Source organism: Dipodomys ordii, unplaced genomic scaffold, assembly GCF_000151885.1.
Source record: "Dipodomys ordii isolate 6190 unplaced genomic scaffold, Dord_2.0 Scaffold18, whole genome shotgun sequence".
In the NCBI taxonomy this organism is placed as follows: domain Eukaryota; kingdom Metazoa; phylum Chordata; class Mammalia; order Rodentia; family Heteromyidae; genus Dipodomys; species Dipodomys ordii.
In genome coordinates this window covers 8,469,168-8,488,601 of record NW_012267234.1, presented here as the reverse complement: position 1 = coordinate 8,488,601, position 19,434 = coordinate 8,469,168, and the positions used below count along the sequence as shown (strand labels likewise).

The 19,434-nt window shown below is 45.5% G+C and overlaps 2 protein-coding genes across 2 annotated transcripts in view; both read right to left on the bottom strand.

The window, feature by feature from the left end:
* Tango6 (transport and golgi organization 6 homolog (Drosophila)) overlaps positions 1-10,146 on the bottom strand; it is a 171,325-nt gene extending 161,179 nt beyond the window's left edge. Inside the window, 4 exon segments of the mRNA XM_013012670.1 lie at positions 1,413-1,557; positions 2,695-2,811; positions 3,717-4,357; positions 10,018-10,146. Of these exon segments, the coding sequence (XP_012868124.1) occupies positions 1,413-1,557; positions 2,695-2,811; positions 3,717-4,357; positions 10,018-10,117 (1,003 nt within the window). The 5' untranslated portion in view covers positions 10,118-10,146.
* A 4,744-nt stretch (positions 10,147-14,890) lies between these two features.
* Cdh1 (cadherin 1, type 1) overlaps positions 14,891-19,434 on the bottom strand; it is a 91,170-nt gene continuing 86,626 nt past the window's right edge. The window contains exons 14-16 of the mRNA XM_013012612.1: positions 18,475-18,605; positions 16,593-16,736; positions 14,891-15,513 (exon numbers count right to left, since the gene is read on the bottom strand). Coding sequence (XP_012868066.1) covers positions 15,304-15,513; positions 16,593-16,736; positions 18,475-18,605 — 485 coding nt within the window. The 3' untranslated portion in view covers positions 14,891-15,303. The remainder of the gene's footprint in view (positions 15,514-16,592; positions 16,737-18,474; positions 18,606-19,434) is intronic.

Sequence of the window (19,434 nt, the reverse complement as noted above, 5' to 3'; positions counted from 1 at the left end):
TGAGCCACAGCACCACTTCCGGCTTTTTTTTCTGCTTATGTGGTGCTGAGGAATCGAACCCAGGGCCTCACGCATGCAAGGCAAGCGTTCTATCACTGAGCCACCTTCCCAGCCCCGTTTTTTTGGGGCTTTTTGTTTTTATCAGTCCTGGGGCTTGACCTCTGGCCCTGGGCACTGTCTCAGAGCTTATTTTGTTAAAAGCGAGCACTCTACCATGTCAGCCACAGCACAACTTCCAGCTTTTTTGAGCAGTTTATTGGAGGTAAGAGTCTCATGAAGTTTCCTGCCTAGGCTGACTTCAAATTGTGATCCCCAGATCTCAGCCTCCTAAGTAGCTAGGATTATAGGCATGAGCTACCAGCACCCAACTATTTTTATTTTTTTAAGTAATTTTTTTTTTCTTTTTAGGTTCAAGACTGGGACTCAAACTCAGTACCTACGGATTTTGCTCACTGGCTAGTGTGCTACTAAGTCACTCCTCCAAGCTCTTAATTATTTTTTTTTCAATCGTGGGGCTTGAACTCTGGGCCTGGGCTCTGTCCCTCAAAATTCAGCTCAAGGTGAGTGCTCTACTACTTGAGCCACAGTGCCACTTCTGGTTTTCTGGTGGCTTACTGAAGATAAGAGTCTCAAGGACTTTCTTGCTCAGGCTGGCCTGAGATCCTCAGATCTCAGCCCCCGGAGTAGCTAGGATTACAGGCATGAGCCACCAGCACCTGGCTCCTTAATTTTTTTAACCTAACTATTTTACATTATTCTAAAGCTGAACAAAATATACCAACAGCAGTTCCCTAATACTGCACAACAGGCAGCCAGGACACGAACCATTGAGAGAAAGGAAGTAGAAAGATGAGCTTGATGATTATCTTAATTTACAGGTCACAATCCAACAAGGGAAGCCCCAAATAAGCCTGGGATCTTGCCAAGTCAAAAAACAAACAAACAAGCAAAACATAGTTCTGAGTTAAGAGAACCCAGGACACTGGAATTTTTTTTCTTTTTTTTTGGTTAGTCATGGGGCTTGAACTCTGGGGCTGGGTGAAGTCTATGAGCTCTTCAAGCTCTACCACTTGAATCATAGCACCACTTCTGATTTTCTGGTAGTTAATTGGAGATAAGAGTCTCATGGACTTTTCTGCCTGGGCTGGCTTTGAACTGTGACCCTCAGATCTCAACCTCCTGAGTAGCTAGGATTACAGGTATGAGCCACTAGCACCTAGCTGCCAGCATGAATTTTTCCAGTGCTAGGGATTGAACCTAAGGCCTCATGCAAGTTATAAAAGCATTTTACCACTGAGGTATATCTCTAGCTATCTATCAGGATTTACAAAAGACTGAAGCCCAGTGATTCATCTATGTCTCTGACTCAAAGGGAAATAAACACCGGAGTAACAAAATGTGTTATCTCTTACCACCTGCTCCTTCCAAGATGCCCCGGACTACTGCTTGCACACCATTGGGTCTCATTAACCTTTCAGAGAGCAGCTGCCCACACAGACGCCGAAGCCAGGCTGGGGCCCGACACCTGAGCTGCATCTTCACATCTGTGCAGGGCTGCTAAAAGGAAACAAAGACTGAATTTAGTGGCAATGACACAGATATGACCTAAAAACACTTTTTAAAAATACTGAATCATATTGATGATTAGCTATGTATGATATAGACTTTAAAAGAGCAACATTTTGGGGCTGGGGATGTAGCTCAGTGGTAGTGCATGTACTTAGCATGTGCAGGGCCACGTTCCATCCCCAGCATCAGCAATATCTTTCCTTTAAAAATCAAATAGGGTCTACCAGGCACCAGTGGCTCACGCCTATAATCTAGCTACTCAGAAGGCTGAGATCTGAGGATCTTGACTCAAAGCCAGCCTGGGCAGGAAAGTCCATGAGACTCTTATCTCCAATAAACCACTCAGAAAACCAGAAGTGGCACTATGGCTCAAGTGGTAGAGTTCTTGCCTTGAGCTGAAGAGCTGAGGGACAGCACCCAGGCCCAGAGTTAAGCCCCACGACCGACAAAAAAAATCAAATAGGGTAAGGTACGTTGTTCAAGTGGTCAAGCACCTGCCTAGCAAGTGAGGCCCTGACTTGACTCCAGTACTATGCTCCCCTACCAAAAAACAAAACAAAACATAAAAACCATCTCTCATGCAGGCGTAGTAGAATATGTGAGTGGGCCAAGCATTCTGAAGACAGAGGAAGGAGGATCACAAGTTGGGAGTCCAACCTGGGCTACATAATGAAAGGCCACTTCCAGCTTTTTCTGTGATTAATTGGAGATAAGAGTCTCATAGACTTTCTTTCCCAGGCTGGCTTCGAACTACGATCTTCAGATCTCAGCCTCCTGAGCAGCTAGTAGTACAGATTTGAGTCACTGGCACCTGTGGAAGTCTTTTAAATTATTGTTTTATAAATACCATCTAACTTGTGGGTGGGGACAGGAGGGAAAAACTGGAGAGAATAAAGGCAGGGTTAATATTGTCCAAAAAGAAATGCACTTATTAACTGACTTATAAAACCGCAACCCCCCCTGTACATCACCTTAATAACATTTTTTAATTAAATAAATAATGACTGTCAACTAAAAGATGAAGTAATATTTGATCAGTTAGTTAAATAGGGAAGTAAAGGCATCATATTTCCAGAAGAAAAAAGGTCACTGCCAATCCCCCACAAGAGTTCAAGGCCTGAGTACCTGAAGAGGGCCTCCCTGGAGGACAAGTAATTCCCGGACCACTAATGGTTGATACACTTGATCCAACATGTCTCTCAAGGCCCTCCGAGACAAGGCTCTTTCCTCTTCTGTTAAAACCTAAAAGAAATACAATTTGGCTTTAATGGAACAGAAACCAGGCAGGGACTAAATGCAATGTTTGACAAGAGCTAACATAGGTAGGGAAGGAATGAGTTATACTGATATGAGCGGCAATTACTCTCTGATAAGCCCAAGAGGATCTGGCATAAATACTTCCCATACATTTTCCTTTATTTTTTAAAATCACCTACCAAATCAAGTATATGATTTATATCTATATCTGTATCTATATATATGAGAAAATAGGCAGGATGCCCAGTGGCTCATGCTTGTAATCCTACTCAGTAGGCTGAGTTCTGAGGATCATGGTTCAAAGCCAGCCTGGACAGGAAAGTCCATAAGATTCTTATTACCAACGAAGCACCAAAAAAGCCAGAAGTGAAACTATGGCTGAAGTGGTAGAATGCCAGTCTTGAGCGCACCCAGGTCCTGAGTTCAAGACCCAGGACACACACACACACACACACACACACACACACACACACACACACACACACACACACACACGGAGAGGGGGACAAACGGAGAGGGAGAGAGGGAGAGAGGAGATTAGCGCACACAGACACACAGACACACACACACACACACACACACACATACACGGAGAGGGGGACAAATGGAGAGGGAGAGAGGGAGAGAAGGAAACAGGGAGAGAGGGGGAGAGAGAGAGAGAGAGGAGATTAGCAACCCACATAAAACCTCCAGTCCCCACACACAATATTCATTTACCCACTGGATATACCTCAGCATTCAATAGGATTTCTAGATCTTTCAATCAGCTTGTTTCCCATGAAGCAAGAGCTGTCATTTATAACAATCACACACAAATATACACACACTTTCTCCCTCTCTTTCTTCCTCCCTTCCCCTTCCCTTCTTTCAACTGCTCAATGAATGTTTACCTCTTCCTCAGGGGTTGGTGATTTTCTTTTGGTTGGGCAGAATCCCAGCTGGCACAGACCTGCAGCTATGTCCCCAAAGTGGCGGCAGAAAACCAAGCTCCCCAGGGATGCATGCTGAGCAATGTCTAGGAGGACCCTGCAGCTGGTGTACAGTCTCCGGGCTGTGTGGGGGGAAGCATCGGGACACACCACATCTTGAACCACTGCACCAAACTCAGTCCTACATCTCAAAGGCATCCCAACACCAGGGATGAGATAGGGGCAGACACCCAAGGTGACCACAAATTGCAAAGCAGACTGGACGATCTTCTGCTGGGAGATGCTAAGTGTATCGGGGCTCAGGGCAGGGGCAGCTTCTGCAGTCCGAGGATTGGGTTTACCAGGGTTGAAATCAGCTGCAAGGCGGATCATGGTTTCCTTCAAGCACAGCAGCAACAACAAGGTCTGAGCAGTAAAACTCCAAGTGATGTCCTCAGAAGTTTGTGTCCACTCTGCCTTACTGGCCACCTCATCTCTTAGAAGCTTCAGTTTTGTCCACTGACTGCCCATCAGAAACTTGTTGTCCAAGGTAGATAGATTAGATTTGAAAGCAGCCAACAAGACATCGTGTTTTGTGATCTGCAGTGAACTTGAGCCTGATCCTTTAGAAAAAGAAAGAAAGAAAGAGAGAGAGAGAGATCACATACAAGGAAAACAAGCCATACTTCCCTCTATGTGAAATTTCTGGCCCACTCCAGCCAGGGCACTAGAGGAAAGAGAATGAAAAATAGAGACTTTCAGACTTTTAGAGAGGTAAAGCTTTTTCTTTCTTTTTTTTTTAAATAGCACTGGAGATTGAATTCAGGATCCCACTAATGATACACAAATATTCTACTACTGAATCACATCTCTAAGAGAGCCCAAAAACTTAAAAAAAAAAAAAAAACAACAACTCTGTGAAGTGGAGGTGTGGCTCAAGTGGTTGAGTGTCATCCTTGAGGGAAAAAGTCAAGTAAGATCACAAAACGCTGAGTTCAAGCCTGGTACTGGTGTGTGTGTGTGTGTGTGCACACACGCACACATACCCCACAAAACCTTTATGATACTATAATAGTATCATATAGAGACCCTACGTGAATTTCTCTAAACTCATTGAACTGTTGACCACCAAGAATGAACTCTAACATAAACTATGGATTTAAGTTAATAATAATGTATTCCAGGAGATGTGACTCAAGTGGTAGAGTGCCTGCCTAGCAAGCAGAAAGCCCTGTGTTCACTACTGATAATCACAATAATAATAAAATGTATAAATGTTGGCTCATCAACTGTTATAATGCATCACACTAACATAAGGTATTAATAATAGGGAAAATGGGATTAGGGTAGAAAAGGGAATATAGGAGAACTCTGTACTTTCTTTTTTTTATAAGTCAAAAGATGCAAGTTGGACATGGTAATGCATACCTCTAATCTCGAAGCTGAGGCAAGAATTTTTTAAAATCTTTTTTTTCTTTATTTTTATTTTCTTTATTTATTTTGCCAATCCTGGGGCTTATACTCAGGGCCTGGGCACTGTCCTTGAGCTTCTTTTGCTCAAGGCTAGCACTGTACCATTTTGAGTCACAGTACCACTTCCAGCTTTTTCTGTTTATGTGGTACTAAGGAATCAAACTCAAGGTTTCAGGCATGCTAGGCAAGCAGTCTACTACTAAACCACAATCCCAGCCCAGCCTGGTCTACATGATGATGCTCTATCTTAAACCACAATCCCAGCCCAGCCTGGTCTACATGATGATGCTCTATCTTAAGAACAATAACAAGCTGGGTGCCAGTGGCTCAGGCCTGTAATCCTAGCTACTCAGAAGGCTGAGATCTGAAGATCACAGTTCAAAGCCAGCCTTGGGCAGGAAAGTCTGTGAGACTCTGATCTCCAATAAACCACCAGAAAAATGGAACTTGTGGCTCAAGTGGTAGAGTACTAGTTTTGAGTTGAAGAGCTCAGGGACCTCACCCATGCCACAAGCCCCATGACGACAAAAACAAAAAACAACCAATAACAAATAGTGATTCCTAGGTCCTAGGATCATGGGTAGTTTTAGGATTTTTGCCTAATTATATATTAAGATTTTTGGGGTTTTTTGTTTTTTGTCAGTCATGGGGCTTGAACTCTGGGCCTGGGCGCTGTCCCTCAGCTCTTCAGCTCAAGGCTAATGTTCTACCACTTGGGCCAGAGCGCCACTTCCGGTTTTCTGGTAGCTTATTGGAGATAAGAGTCTCACGGACTTTCCTGCCTGGCTGGCTTTGAATTATAATCCTCAGATCTCTTCGGAGTAGCTAGGATTACAGGCGTGAGCCATTGGCGCCGGCTTATTTTAATATTTTTTGTTGTTTTGTTTTGTTTCTTTAGGATTTTTTTTCCTGCAGTGAATACGATTCCTTATATACTTAAAAAAAGTTACTTAAGGTTATAGAACTGCATATTATACATAAAATAAAAAGGAAAAACAATGTTGCCAGAATGCTAGTAGTGGCAACCTCTGGTAAAAAGTTTAAAGTACTTTTAATTTTGTTCTTTTGGTTTCTTTATAATTTTCTAATCTTTGCTATAGAGAACATTAAAAGTTCTATACAAAGAAAAAAGAAACAGCATTGTAATTTTTTTTTTTTTGGGTCCGGTCGTGGGGCCTAAACTCTGGGCCTGGGCGCTGTCCCTCAGCTCTTCAGCTCAAGGCTAGCGCTCTACCACTTGAGCCACAGCGCCACCCAGCTTTTTTCTTTTTGCTTATGTAGTGCCGAGGAATCGAACCCAGGGCCTCTGGCATGCAAGGCAAGCACTCTAACCCTGAGCTACCTTCCCAGCCCCCAGCATTGTAATTTTAAAATAATTAGAACCAAGAGCAGTTGACTCACATCTATAATCCCAGCTACTCAGAAGGCTGAGATTTTAGGATTGCAGTTCAAAACCAGCCCAAGGAGGAAAGTCCATGAGACTCTTATCTCCAATTAACTACCAAAAAAAAAAAAAAAAAGCCCAAAGTAAAGCTATGGCTCAAATGGTAGAAACTAACCTTGAGCAAAAAAGCTCAGGGAGAGTGCCTGGGAACACACATAAACACACACACAAAACCAAAATCAAAAGAAAATGAAGGGCTGGGAAGGTGGCTCAGTGGTAGAATGCTTGTCTTGCATGCATGAGGCCCTGGGTTCAATTCCTCAGCACCACATAAGCAGAAAAAGCCGGAAGTAGAGCTGTGGCTTAAGTGGTAGAACGCTAGCCTTGAGTTGAAGAGCTGAGGGACAGCACCCAGGCCCAGAGTTCAGACACCAGACCGACCAAAAAAAAAGGAAAGGGAAGGAAGAAGAAAGTGAATTGTGCAACACTTCTCAGCTGTCTAGAGCCAAGTATTCTGACCTGTAAGCATTAAAAGCTGCAAAAACTCACCTAAATAGAGCATGGATGCTCTCATAGTTTGCAGTTCTACCATTAAGATCACTAATCAATCTCTATGCACCACATCTTGTGAATGCAAACTCAATGAACTCAAGCATGGGACAGAAGAGATGAAAAACAAAAGCTCACAGCTTTCCCCAATCTCCTTAATAGCCTTTCTGTTCTTAATTCCCTCTACTGGTGATGAAAAGAAATCTCTGGTACTTGAAAATGATGGCATTTCTGTAAAACATGTCTTTCTCCATTCACCCTCGGTTTTTTTCTTTCTTTATTCCTTTCTTTTCTTTCCTTCCTTCTTCCTTTCTTTTCTTCTTCTTCTTTTTTTTTTTTGAGACAAGGTCTTACTATATAGCTGGGAATAGCCTGGAATTTGAGATCCTCTTGCCTCAGCCTTTCCAGTGCTAGATTTACAGGAATGCATGCACAATGCATGGCACTAAAACAGCATTGAAGTGTGATATAAGTTTAACTCCAAGGCTCTAGCTTGTAACATGTCAGTGTCTGGATTCAACCAAGGCAACTGAGCTCCAAAACCCAGCTGTGTCATTACATTCAACTACTCACACTCAAAAGCTTCATCTCTGCTCACCTCAAACCATCCCTATTATACTTAGGGAAAAGTCATAAATGTTGATGCTCTAACAAATTTAAAGTGTCATGACTTACGTGGTACTCTTTCTTTTAGATATACAGGGCTTTTGAACTCAGAGCCTTGTGCTTACTAGAATGACATTCTACCACTCAAGCCACTCCATCAGCCTGGCTTTTTGCTGGTAATTTTGGAAATGGGAGTCTAGAGAACTTTTGTACTTATCCTGGCCTCAAACCACAATCCTCCAGATATCAACCTCCTACGTAGCTAGGAGTACAAGCATGAGCCAACAACCCCTAGCTATGTGATACTTTTCATTAAGTTCAAAATGTGGGGCCAGGAACAGTGGCTCAGATCTGTAGTTCTGGAGAGGTTGAGGCAAGACAGTTACTTCAGCCCAGGAACTGAAGGCCAATCTAGGCAACAAAGGTGTGTCACAGCTTCATGATTTACAAGCTGTCAGCATTCTCAGCCCCTTCTCCCTATAAGTAAAATGTAATGACACATCAGTGAATCTCTATTTAGTATAGCTTTTTAAGAGAACATTCATATAGAGATGGCCTCCATTTTTTATAAACAAAACTTCACTACCAGCCTTTGAATTCGGCTTAACACACTATTTAAAAGAAAAAGAAAAAAGGAGAGAGGAATGAAGGAAAGAAGGAGAAAAGGAGGTGGAGGATCACTTAAGCTCCAGAGTTTGAACATCCTGGGGAACACTGGAGACCTGTCTCAACTAAGTATGCACATGTGCATGTGCGTGCGTGCGTGCAGATGTGTGCACGCGTGCGCGCGCACGTACACACACACGCACACACTTCATGGCTGGAATATAGCCTAGCATGTACAAGGTACTGGATTTAACCCTCCACATTGCAGGAAAAAAAAAAAAGGAATGTTGATACCTATAATCCAGCACTTGAAAGGCTGAGTTATCTTGATTTTGAGAACATCATGGACTACATAGTAAAATCAAGACATACAGGGCTATATAGCAAGACACTATTTCAATGCAAAACAAAAAAAAAGTGTACTTTGTATTTTGACTTGTTTTTGTTTATGCCAGTCCTGGGACTTGAACTCAGGGCCTGAGTGCTATTCCCACTCTACTTCAGCCACAGATCTATTTTTAGAGTGAGTGAGTGTGTGTGTTTGTGTATTTGGAGATAGAGTCCACAGCTGGGCTGGGAATGTGGCTTAGTGGTAAAGTGCTTTTCTAGCATGCATGAAGCCCTGAGTTCGATTCCTCAGTACTGCATAGACCAAAAAAGGCAGAAGTGGCACTATAGCTCAAGTCGTAGAATGCTAGCCTTGAGCAAAAGAAACTCAGGAACAGTGCCCAGGCATTGAGTTCAAGCCCCAAGTCTGGGGGGAAAAAAAAAAGACTCAGGGACAACACCAGGTCCTGAGTTCAAGCCCGGCAGCCTGCCCCCCCCCAAAAAATAAAAAAATACATAAAGTCTTTCCTACTCCAGTTGGCTTCAAACCATGATCCTCAAGTCTCAGCCTCCTGAGTAGCTAGGATGACAGGCATGAGCCACTGACAAACAGCACATTTTGACTCTTCATTGGTGCAATGTAGTCTAGCTCTGCCACTAACTAGTTTTCATTGAGCCATTTCCATTATATGTCCACCTGAGCCTTAGTCCCTTCATTTGTAATGTGGAATATAAAGTCTATCTAACTGGACTGTTGTGAGGGCTAAATTATATCCATATTAACAGTGTACCATGGAGACTGAAACTAAGCACTCATTCACTATTAACTTTAAACCACTCCCAAGGTCCCTTCAGATGCCAAATTGGGAAGATCTTGTCAACTCCACACAAAAGATCAAAGGTGACAGTAAGGCCCTGCTCAAGACTCTCCGCTAACTGTCCCTTGCTTCCTTCTTCCAGACCTCCGGCGGTGGGTACTGCTCTCAGACATCCACGTTACTCTAGCGCCGCCACGCGGCGGGGAGCTCGCATTACACTTCGGGGCGCCTCGCCCCGTTTGCAGCCTATTCCGGGCGGTCCCCGGCTCCCAGCGCGCCGAGCACCTGGAAGCAGACAGAGAAGCACACAGAGAAGCGCTCGGGGCTACCGTATAAGGATCCAGCAGGCCCCATCTTCCCTGGAGCACTGGACAAGGCCCAAATCTCCCGGCCCCGGGGAGAAGCGTCCGCAGAGGGCCTGCGGGGCGCACGCCGTGAGGGAGCTGGGGCCACCCCCGGGAGACCGGCGGCGGCCCGGAGAGGCCCAGGTCCAGCCCGGCACCGAGATGCGTCTTCTCACCTCCCGGGCTCAGCAGCAGCTTTAAAGCTTCCAGAATCTCCTCCAGAGCGCACGCCTCCACAGCGCCTCGGCCCACCACAGCGTCTGCCGGAGCGGCCATGACTGGCGTGGAACCTGCCGCTGGCGACCCCTTCAGGCGTCTCAGCGCACACGCGCCGCCGCCATGTTGAGTGTGGCCGGAAGAGCGCGACGCGCGAGGGGCGGGGCCTACGGCGTGGGTGGGGAAATCTTAGTCCGCCCCGCCCCCTTTGCTTAATCTCATTTCCTCTGCGAGTACTTAGAGTTTCAAGAAGTCAGAAGGGTGAATTGCCGTGTAAAGGAGAAGGATTACTAGGTGGGGTAATCCCGGAAAGAACCAGGGGGATCAGGAGTTCGAGGCCAGCCTGGACTATACCCCCCCCAAAAAAAAATGCCTGGCACCTGTGGCTCACGCCTGTAATCCTAGTTATTCAGGAGGCTGCGATCTGAGCATCACGGTTCAAAGCCAGCCCGGGCAGGAAAGGCCGTGAGACTCTTATCTCCAAATAAAACCACCAGAGAACCGGAAGTGGCGCTGTGGCTCAAGTGGTAGAGTGCTAGCCTTGAGCCAAAAAAGATCAGGGACAGCGCCCAGGCCCTGAGTTCAAGCCCCAGATCTGGAAGAAAGAAAAAAAACCACCGAGGTAAAGATGCATGTACTTCTACTGAAGTTTGGATATCCAACATACATATTGTCAATCTGTCCATCTGTCCCTCTCTTCCTCTCTGGGCGCTTCAGGCTGTGTCCCCTGAATATCCTTGTGTCTGAAGAAGGAAACATCCTTAGGCTTCCTCCAACCTAGCCACTCTATGGACTCTTACACATCTGTTTTGCTAGAAATCAGTATGGAAGCTTGGGGAGTTCTGGTTTATCAGAAGTGAAGTCTGGAGGCTTCACTTCCTCCTCAGTTTTCTAGGAGACACTTAGTATCATTAAGCATCCATTATATGCAACCCCAGTAGAGTTATCTGGGTGAGGTCTGGCCCTCTGCTAAGTGCCATCACACAGAGGGGGCTGTATTCAGAGAGTGCATCTGTTTAATTGATTTAAAGTTGTCCAACAAGGAGCCCATTATTGGACTGGAAGGACAACAGCTGAGATAGTCATCAAAGCAGGCTGGGGGTATTTGCTTTTCCCAGAACTAACAAGACTAATAGCATTCAATGATTGTCAATAGCTGTGTCATAGAACAGATCCCAGCCAAACTGTGTTTTTGTTGTATTGTGTTTTGTTGGGTTTTTGTTTTGTTTTGTTTTGTTTTTTGTCAGTTGTGGGGCTTGAACTCTGAGCCTGGGCACTGTCCCTGAGCTCTTCAGCTCAAGGTGAGCACTCTACTTCTCTTGAGCCACTGTGCCACTTCCAGTTTTCTGGTGGTTAATTGGAGAAAAGAGGCTCATGGACTTTCCTGCCCCGGCTGGCTTTGAACCACAGTCCTCAGATTTCAGCCTCCTGAATAGCTAGGATTACAGGTGTGAGCCACCAGCACCCAGATAAATTTTTTTTTAATTTTTTTTGAACATTTTCAAAAGCCACGTGTAATAACCAGTGTTTGCACTCCATTTTCCATAATTGGCTTCTACTTGTTTCTTATTGGGTTGGGTTTGGGGGAATTTTGTTTTGCATGCTAAGGCTTGAACCCAGGACCTCGCAAATGCTACCCAGGTGCTCTGCCCACTGAGCTACACTCCCATTGTGCTTTCCCAGTATCTAAAATACAGGGGAATACTACCTCACCCATGCTGAGATGGAGTCTTACAAGCTTCTATGCTCAGGCTGCCTTCAAACTGCAATCTCCACCTCCCAGTTAGCTAGGATTACAGGCTTGAGCCACACCCATCTGCTTTTCCTATTTTCTTCTAAGTGTTTACTTCCTTAAGTCTTTGATCCACGTTGAATACTTTTTGTTTGTGGTAAACTGAAGGAAGGTCATCTTGGGTTATCATCATCGAACTTTTTTGCCAAGTACCTTTTCACCACTACATGCTATGGGCACCATTATCAAATACCATTTGGCCATACATGAGATTTATTTCTGGACTTCGACTTCTTTATCATCTGGAAGACAGAAGCTTGTATGTTTCCATCCCCAGCACTGCAAAACCCCAATCAAAACAAAAAAGTTTGGATGTTGCAGAGTTCTGAAGATGGAGAGCTGTTGGGACTACAGAACACAATGTGCATATACTTTATGACATTAGCTACAGAGTTTAAAAAAAAAAGTGGCTCAGACCTATAATCCTAACTCAGGAGGCTGAGACTTAGAGGAACAACATTTGGATCCAGCCCAACAGAAAAGTCTGAGGATCCATCTCTAATTAACTAGCAAAATGCTAGACTGGAGATGTGGCACAAGCATAGAGTACCAGGTATGAGTAAAAAGCCAAGCAAGAGTACAAGGCCTTGAGTTCAAATCCCAGTACCAGGACACAGCCATGCTGGAGGTGTGGCTCAAATGGTAGAGCCACCACTAAGTACGCATGAGGCCCTGCGTTCAAATCCTAGAAGTGCTAAAGGGCAGAAAAAAAAAGAGTTCAGTTGAGCTTGGTGTGGTGATACATACCTGTTATCCTAACCCTTGGGAGGCTGAAGCAGGAGGATCACAAGTTTGAGGCCAGCCTGGGCTACACAGTGAAGCCTTGAAAAAAGTAACACCTCTGTATATCACTTTCTCCTATCCCCTCACCCCCGCCCCATCCTGGAGCTTGAACCCAGGGGTCCTGAGCTAATTTTGCTCAAGGCTAGCATTTGAGCCACAGCACCACATCTGGCTTTTTCCATTTATGTGGTACTGAGGAATCAAACCCGGGCTTCATGCATGCTAGGCAAGTACTCTACCACTAAGCCACATTCCTAGCCCCTATATCATCTTTTTTTTTTCTTTTTGGTCGGTTGTGGGGCTTGAACTCTGGGCTTGGACGCTGTCCTTGCACTCTTCAGCTCAAGGCAAGTACTCTACCGTTTGAGCTACAGCACCACTTCCGGTTTTCTAGTGGTTTATTGGAGAGAGTCTCACAGACTTTCCTGCCTGGGCTGGCTTTGAACCGCGATCCTCAGATCTCAGCCTCCTGAGTAGCTAGGATTATAGGCATGAGCCACTGGCGCCCAGCTATATCATCTTTTTATAATAACCATAAACATGTTTTTAAAAGTTCAAATGATAAATTTTATATTTATCATAGTAAAACAAAATGATCAAAAAAATAAAAATAGCAGCACGGCCGAGAAGAGTTGAATGAGGAATGATCAGTATCAGCACTGTGACATTTTAAGCTAGATCACCCTTGAGGGACTGTGTATGCAGGGTAGTTTAGTGGCATCCTTGGGGTTGGCTTGACAATAGCAGAAGCTGCCAAACGTCCTCTGAACCATGAAGAACATTGTGATTCTACTTCTGCCCCTCAGCTCTCTATAATTTATTGGAGGCCACACAATAGAACCATGGGAACATTGTGATTCTACTTCTGCCCCTCAGCTCTCTATAATTTATTGGAGGCCACACAATAGAGCCTGAGTCACATGGCCTTTGCAGTCTCTCCCTGACTCCCTGACCCAAGCAGCATGACTGAAAGTTCCTCAGAAGCCATTTCTGCCTGAAGCGTCCTTCTCCACACCTCCTCTCCTTCACCTTCCTTACAGTTCCAGCGGAATCAAACAAGCTTGACAGTGATTTTAGGAAAATTCTTTAATAAAATTTATATTTTTAAAAAAATGCAACCTTTGGAACAGCTTTTCTTTTCCACTCCCCAAGAAAATACAAAATTATCCACACCTCCACACATATACACTCAAAAAACTACAGAGACATTCTCTACGCCACACTCCCTTAGATACAGTGGTAAGGGCAGAATTAGCAATGTGAGTCCCACAACTGATTGAAGGTATGATTTTTCCTTTCTTCCCCAGGTAAAGCAATTTCAACAAAATTCTGCAGTCGCTGTCAAAATCTGAAAATGTTCATTCTCAATTAAGAGAAAAGAATATTCAAACCTGTGCCCCCCCCGCCTTCTTCACAACCTCTAGGACAGTGTGTATGTATATGTATATGTGTGTGTGTGTGTATATATATATATATATATATGTCCTGTATTTCCAACACACACCTGGAATTTGGTGACCTGGGTATAGAGTGGCCAGGTTTTCTGCAAACACCATAAAAGCAGGCACTTGGGGATTCTAGGCTTCACGTACAAAAGGATCCAGGAGAAGAAACATTGTGCCAGAATTTTCAGGAAGGGAAGCCATTTGCCTCCATCAACCTCAGCACCAGTGACTAGATAGCAGCCACAGAGGCCCTGTCCCCACCCCCCAGCCCATCTTTTGCGTTTCCTGTCTTCCTTTGGCAGTGGCACAATGAACACTGTTGCTGAGTCTCAGAATACACCAATCTTGTGTCAGTGATAAAGACACATGAAAATTTCAGTGGTACCTGAAAACATACCGCCTTTTATGGCCCAGCCTCCTTGCATGGAAGCAAGGAAGCCTGTAGTGACACATTGTTAACACTGCCTTAGAAAAGACATTTCAAGTGAGTGCTGAGGACCTGGAAAACGACATTCATGAAGGGGCTAAGTACACACACCACCAGCCGAGATACAACCAGACAAAACATGGGCCGTTTACTCTAAAAGGACCCAGTCATTTCTGTGTCCAGAAACTCCCATCTGGGAAAGAAGGGACAGAATTCAGGAGTATAAATGGATAGCAGAACATAGAACACTAGTGCATACAATTTAAAGAGAAAATTGTTTTACCAGGCAGTACATGCCTGTAATCCCAGCACTAGAGAGGCAGAAGCAAGAGGATCATGAATCCAATCTAGACTGTGTGTAGAGAGAGGAGGAGGGTGAGGGAGGAGGAGAGAGAGAAATCCTGTCTAAAAGGAAAGGGAAAGAAGGAGGAAAGGGAGAAAAATGTATATACACAACAAAACAGAAGTTCCTTCCTTTGACACATGAAGGAAGCTCTCAAGATAATCTATAACTTGCTAGCAGAACCCCCTGAGGTTGGAATTCCTCTTTTGAAATAAAATTCAGGGAGCTTCGGGACATGATGACTTTGGAAAGAGTCAAAAAAAAAAAAAAAAAGACTCAAGGAATACGTGGGGAGTTTGCTAACAGCGGAGAGCTCTAAAATAGAACTGCATCACAGATCAGTCTCTTTCCGGAAGAAAAACCTCCGGGAACAGCTCTGAAAGTCCATCCTCCAGCAACGTCATTCCACATTCGCAGGGCTGGGGTTGGGGCACAGGAACGTGACTCCGGGGTCCCCTAGTTGTCCTCGCCGCCTCCGTACATGTCGGCCAGCTTCTTGAAGCGGTTGCCCCACTCGTTCAGGTAGTCGTAGTCCTGGTCCTGGTCGGACTCGGAGGAGTTCAGGGAGCTGAGACTGGCCGCCTCAGAGCCGCTGCCTTCGTAGTCGAACACCAGCAGGGAGTCGTAAGGGGGGGCTGTGGGGTCACTGTCGGCCGCCTTCAGGTTCTAAAGAAGAGGAACACAGGAGGATCCGCAAGGGCACGGCCAGATGCCTCAGGTGCCCTTATGGGACAAAGCACCCCAGAGCGATTTGCAGGGTGTCATCTTAATGAACTGGCATGGGGAAAGGTGGGAGGGTCGGGGGGAGACATGAGGGTGAAGAGAGAAAGTGATGGGCAAACAGGCAGTGTTGGTAACCCCTAAACCAAAATGACAAATGAAATATAGGCAATGGGGCTGGGAAGATGGCTTAGTGGCAGAGTGCTTGCCTAGCATGCATGATGCCCTGGGTTCAATTCCTCAGTACCCCATACACAGAAAAAGCCAGAAGTGGCATTGTGGATCAAGTGGTAGAGTGCTAGCCTTAAGCAAAAAGCTCAGGGACAGTGTCCAGGCCCTGAGTTCAAGACCCAGGACTGGCCAAAAAAAAAGATAAAAAGAAATGTAGGCAGGGCTGGGAAGGTGGCTCAGTGGTAGAGCGCTTGCCTTGCATGCCTGAGGCCCTGGGTTCGATTCCTCAGCACCACATAAGCAAAAAGAAAAATGCCGGAAGTGGCGCTGTGGCTCAAGTGGTAGAGCGCTAGCCTTGAGCTGAAGAGCTGAGGGACAGCGCCCAGGCCCAGAGTTTAGGCCCCACGACCGGACCCCCAAAAAAAAATGTAGGCAATCAAGATGATTCCCCAAAACCAGGGAAGGGATCCCACAGCACCAGCTAGGATGAACAGAAGCTAATAATGAGACGATCATACATAGAGTGCGCATACAGGCTGCTTTTCATCCCTGAAACCTTTGGAAGGATAAATGCCAGCACTAGGGCTTGAACTCAGTGCCTGGACACTATCCATCACTGCAGCCACAGTTCCACTTCCAGCTTTTTGGTAATTAACTAGAGATCAGAGTCTCATGGACTTTTCTGCCCAGGCTAGCTTTGAACTGAAATCTTCAGATCTCAGCTTCCTAAGTAGCTAGGATTTACAGGTATCACTGGCGCCTGGCCTAAGGCTCTATTTGAAACACTTTCCTTCTTTTTTTCTGAGGGGTGTAAAGATCTATGGCACCTGGTGCAATCAGCTCTGTCTACTTACTTCATCAATAAAATTGCCAATTTCATCAGGATTGGCAGGGCGGGGGCGATACTGGGGCACACTCATGAGGGTTGGCGCCACGTCATTGCGAGTCACTTCCGGCCGAGCATCCAGGCCCCTGTGCAGCTGGCTCAGGTCAAAGTCCTTAGGAGAAAAAGGCAGAAGATGACAAAGAGTGAAACGAGCCACATTCATGTACACAGAGCTGGGTTTGCTTTGAGGACTATGGGACCTCACTACCATGTATATGATATTTGACAATCTGTGCCCATCAGCATGAAATGATTTTCCAATTAACAGTCTTCCAGCCAGCAGTTGAAAATTAGTAGCACTTATGGACATAGATATAAATTCCTGTGTCTTGTTCACTTTTTTGTTGTTGTTACTGGGGATGAACTCAAGACCTTGTGTTTACTAGGCAGGTACACTACCACTTGAGCCAGGCTTCCAGTTACTTTATAGTTTATTCACAGAGGGTCTTGTGATTTATTTATTTATTTTTTGCCTGGGCCAGCCTTGTACTTAGATTCTATCTCTACCTCTCAGAAGTTGGGATTACAGATGGGCATGACCACAACCTCTTACTCACTTTTCCTTCCTTCCTTCCTTTTTTTTTTGTTGGTCATGGGGCTTGAACTCTTGGCTGGGCACTATCCCTCAGCACTTCAGCTCAAAGCTAGCGCTCTACCATTTAAGCCACAGAAACGCTTCTGGTTTATTGAAGATAAGAGTCTCATGGACTTTCCTGCCTGGGCTGGCTTTGAACTGCAATCCTCAGATCTCAGCTTCCTGAGTAGCTAGGATTGCAGGCGTAAGCCACCAGCCCCCAGCTCTTACTTTTCCTAGGACATGATCAGTGGGCTATTATTTGGTAATCAACAACTCACTCCCCAACCTAGCTGCTGGGAGAGGATTAGAACCCATGGATGTTTTTGTCATGTGACACACACACACACACACACACACACACACACACACACAACAACAACAACAACAACAACAGTGTCAGAGAGCCTACTGGTAGAGAGAGATGACACTCTGGGAACAAAGCAGACTTCTATATAACTTGTCACTTAAATACATTCAGCGAAACTCTGCCTGGATCAGCTGAGCCCCAGCCAACCCACAAATTCTTTGAGCCTATGTTCAGCAATCTCTCCAGAGAACTAGAACATATAAAAAAGCCATACTTCTTGTGTGCCACTGAGTTTCTGAGGTTGGGTAGTATACAGCAGTACCACAGTGACTGTCCACTGACACAATCTACCTGGTATTTTCTTTTTTTGCCAGTCATGGGGTCTGAACTCTGGGCCTGGGCGCTGTCCCTCAGCTCTTCAGCTCAAGGCTAGCACTCTACCACTGGAGCCACAGTGCCACTTCCAGTTTATGTGGTGCTGAGGAATCGAACCCAGGGCCTCATGCTTGCAAGGCATGCACTCTACCGCTGAGCTACCTTCCCAGCCCCCTACCTGGCATTTTCAATAGATTTAAAAGCCTTTTGAGGCTGGGTGTTGGAGCTCACAGCTGTAATCTCAGTCGAATGGAAGTACAACAAAGATCATAGCTCCAGGCAGGACTTTTTATCATAGCCAATAAAAAGCTTGGCATCATCTGTCTTCCCAGCTTTCCAGGAATCACCACGAGGAACATCATACTCTGGGCTGGCTTGGGCATAAAGTCAAGACGCTATCCAAAAAATAACTAAATGAAAAGAGACTGGGTGTGTGGCTGAAGCTGTAGAGTATCTGTCTAGCAAGCACAAAGCCATAAGTTCAAATCCTAGTACCACCAAAAACAAAGGGTGGAAAGCAGTCATAGTGAATGTCTGCTTCTTTTCCAAAAGAAGAGAATGCTATTACGTCTATCACATGCTTAAATGTACCTGGTCCTCTTCACCACCTCCTTCTTCATCATAGTAATAAACGTTGTCCCGGGTGTCATCTTCTGGGGGCAATAAGGGCTCTTTGACGGCCCTTTTCCTCCTCACAAACAGCAGAAGCAGCAGGATCAGGACTGGAGTGGAAAGAGGAGGGAGAGTGAGGAGAGGCAGGCGCAAGCAGGTCCAGAGGAAGCAGCCTCATGCAGGCAGGTGGCCAGGGACAGCCAGTGGCTGCCTTTGAGACAATTGTCACCAATGTACATGGTGTCATGTCACTGCAGTCAATATATGTTGCACAACGAAGTAGACCATGGCCCTAGGAGTTTTTGTTTTTGTTTTTCCTGCTGCTGCTTGTCCTGAGACTTGAACTCAGGGCCTGGGTACTGTCCCTGAACTATTATTTTTGCTCAAGGGTAGTACTTACTACCTGGCCATAGCACCACTTTCAACTTTTTGGTAGTTTGTTGAAGTAAGAGTCGCATGGACTTCCCTGCCTGGGCTGGCTTTGAACCACGATCCTCAGATCTCAACCTTCTGAGTAGCTAGGATTACAGGCGTGAGCTACCGGCGCCTGGCTGTGCTTTTCTTTGTGTGCCCAATTACTAATATATTACATACTAGTGGGCTGGAGGCATGGCTTAAGTGGTGGAGCACCTACCTAGCAAGCCTCAAGCCCCTGAGTTCAAATCCCAGTACCACCAAAAGAGAAAAGTTACACATTAGCAAAAAACCTCTTTATCAGCTCAGTGAAATGGGAGGGTGCAGCAAAGACATCTTCTAGGTGTAGTCAATTTCTTTCTTTCTTTCTTTCTTTTTTTTTGCTGATCGTGGGGCCTGAACTCTGGGCCTGGGCCCTGTCCCTCAGCTCTTCAGCTCAAGGCTAGTGCTCTACCACTAAAGCCACAGCGCCACTTCCGGCCTTTTCTGTTTATGTGGTGCTGAGGAATCGAATCCAGGGCCTCA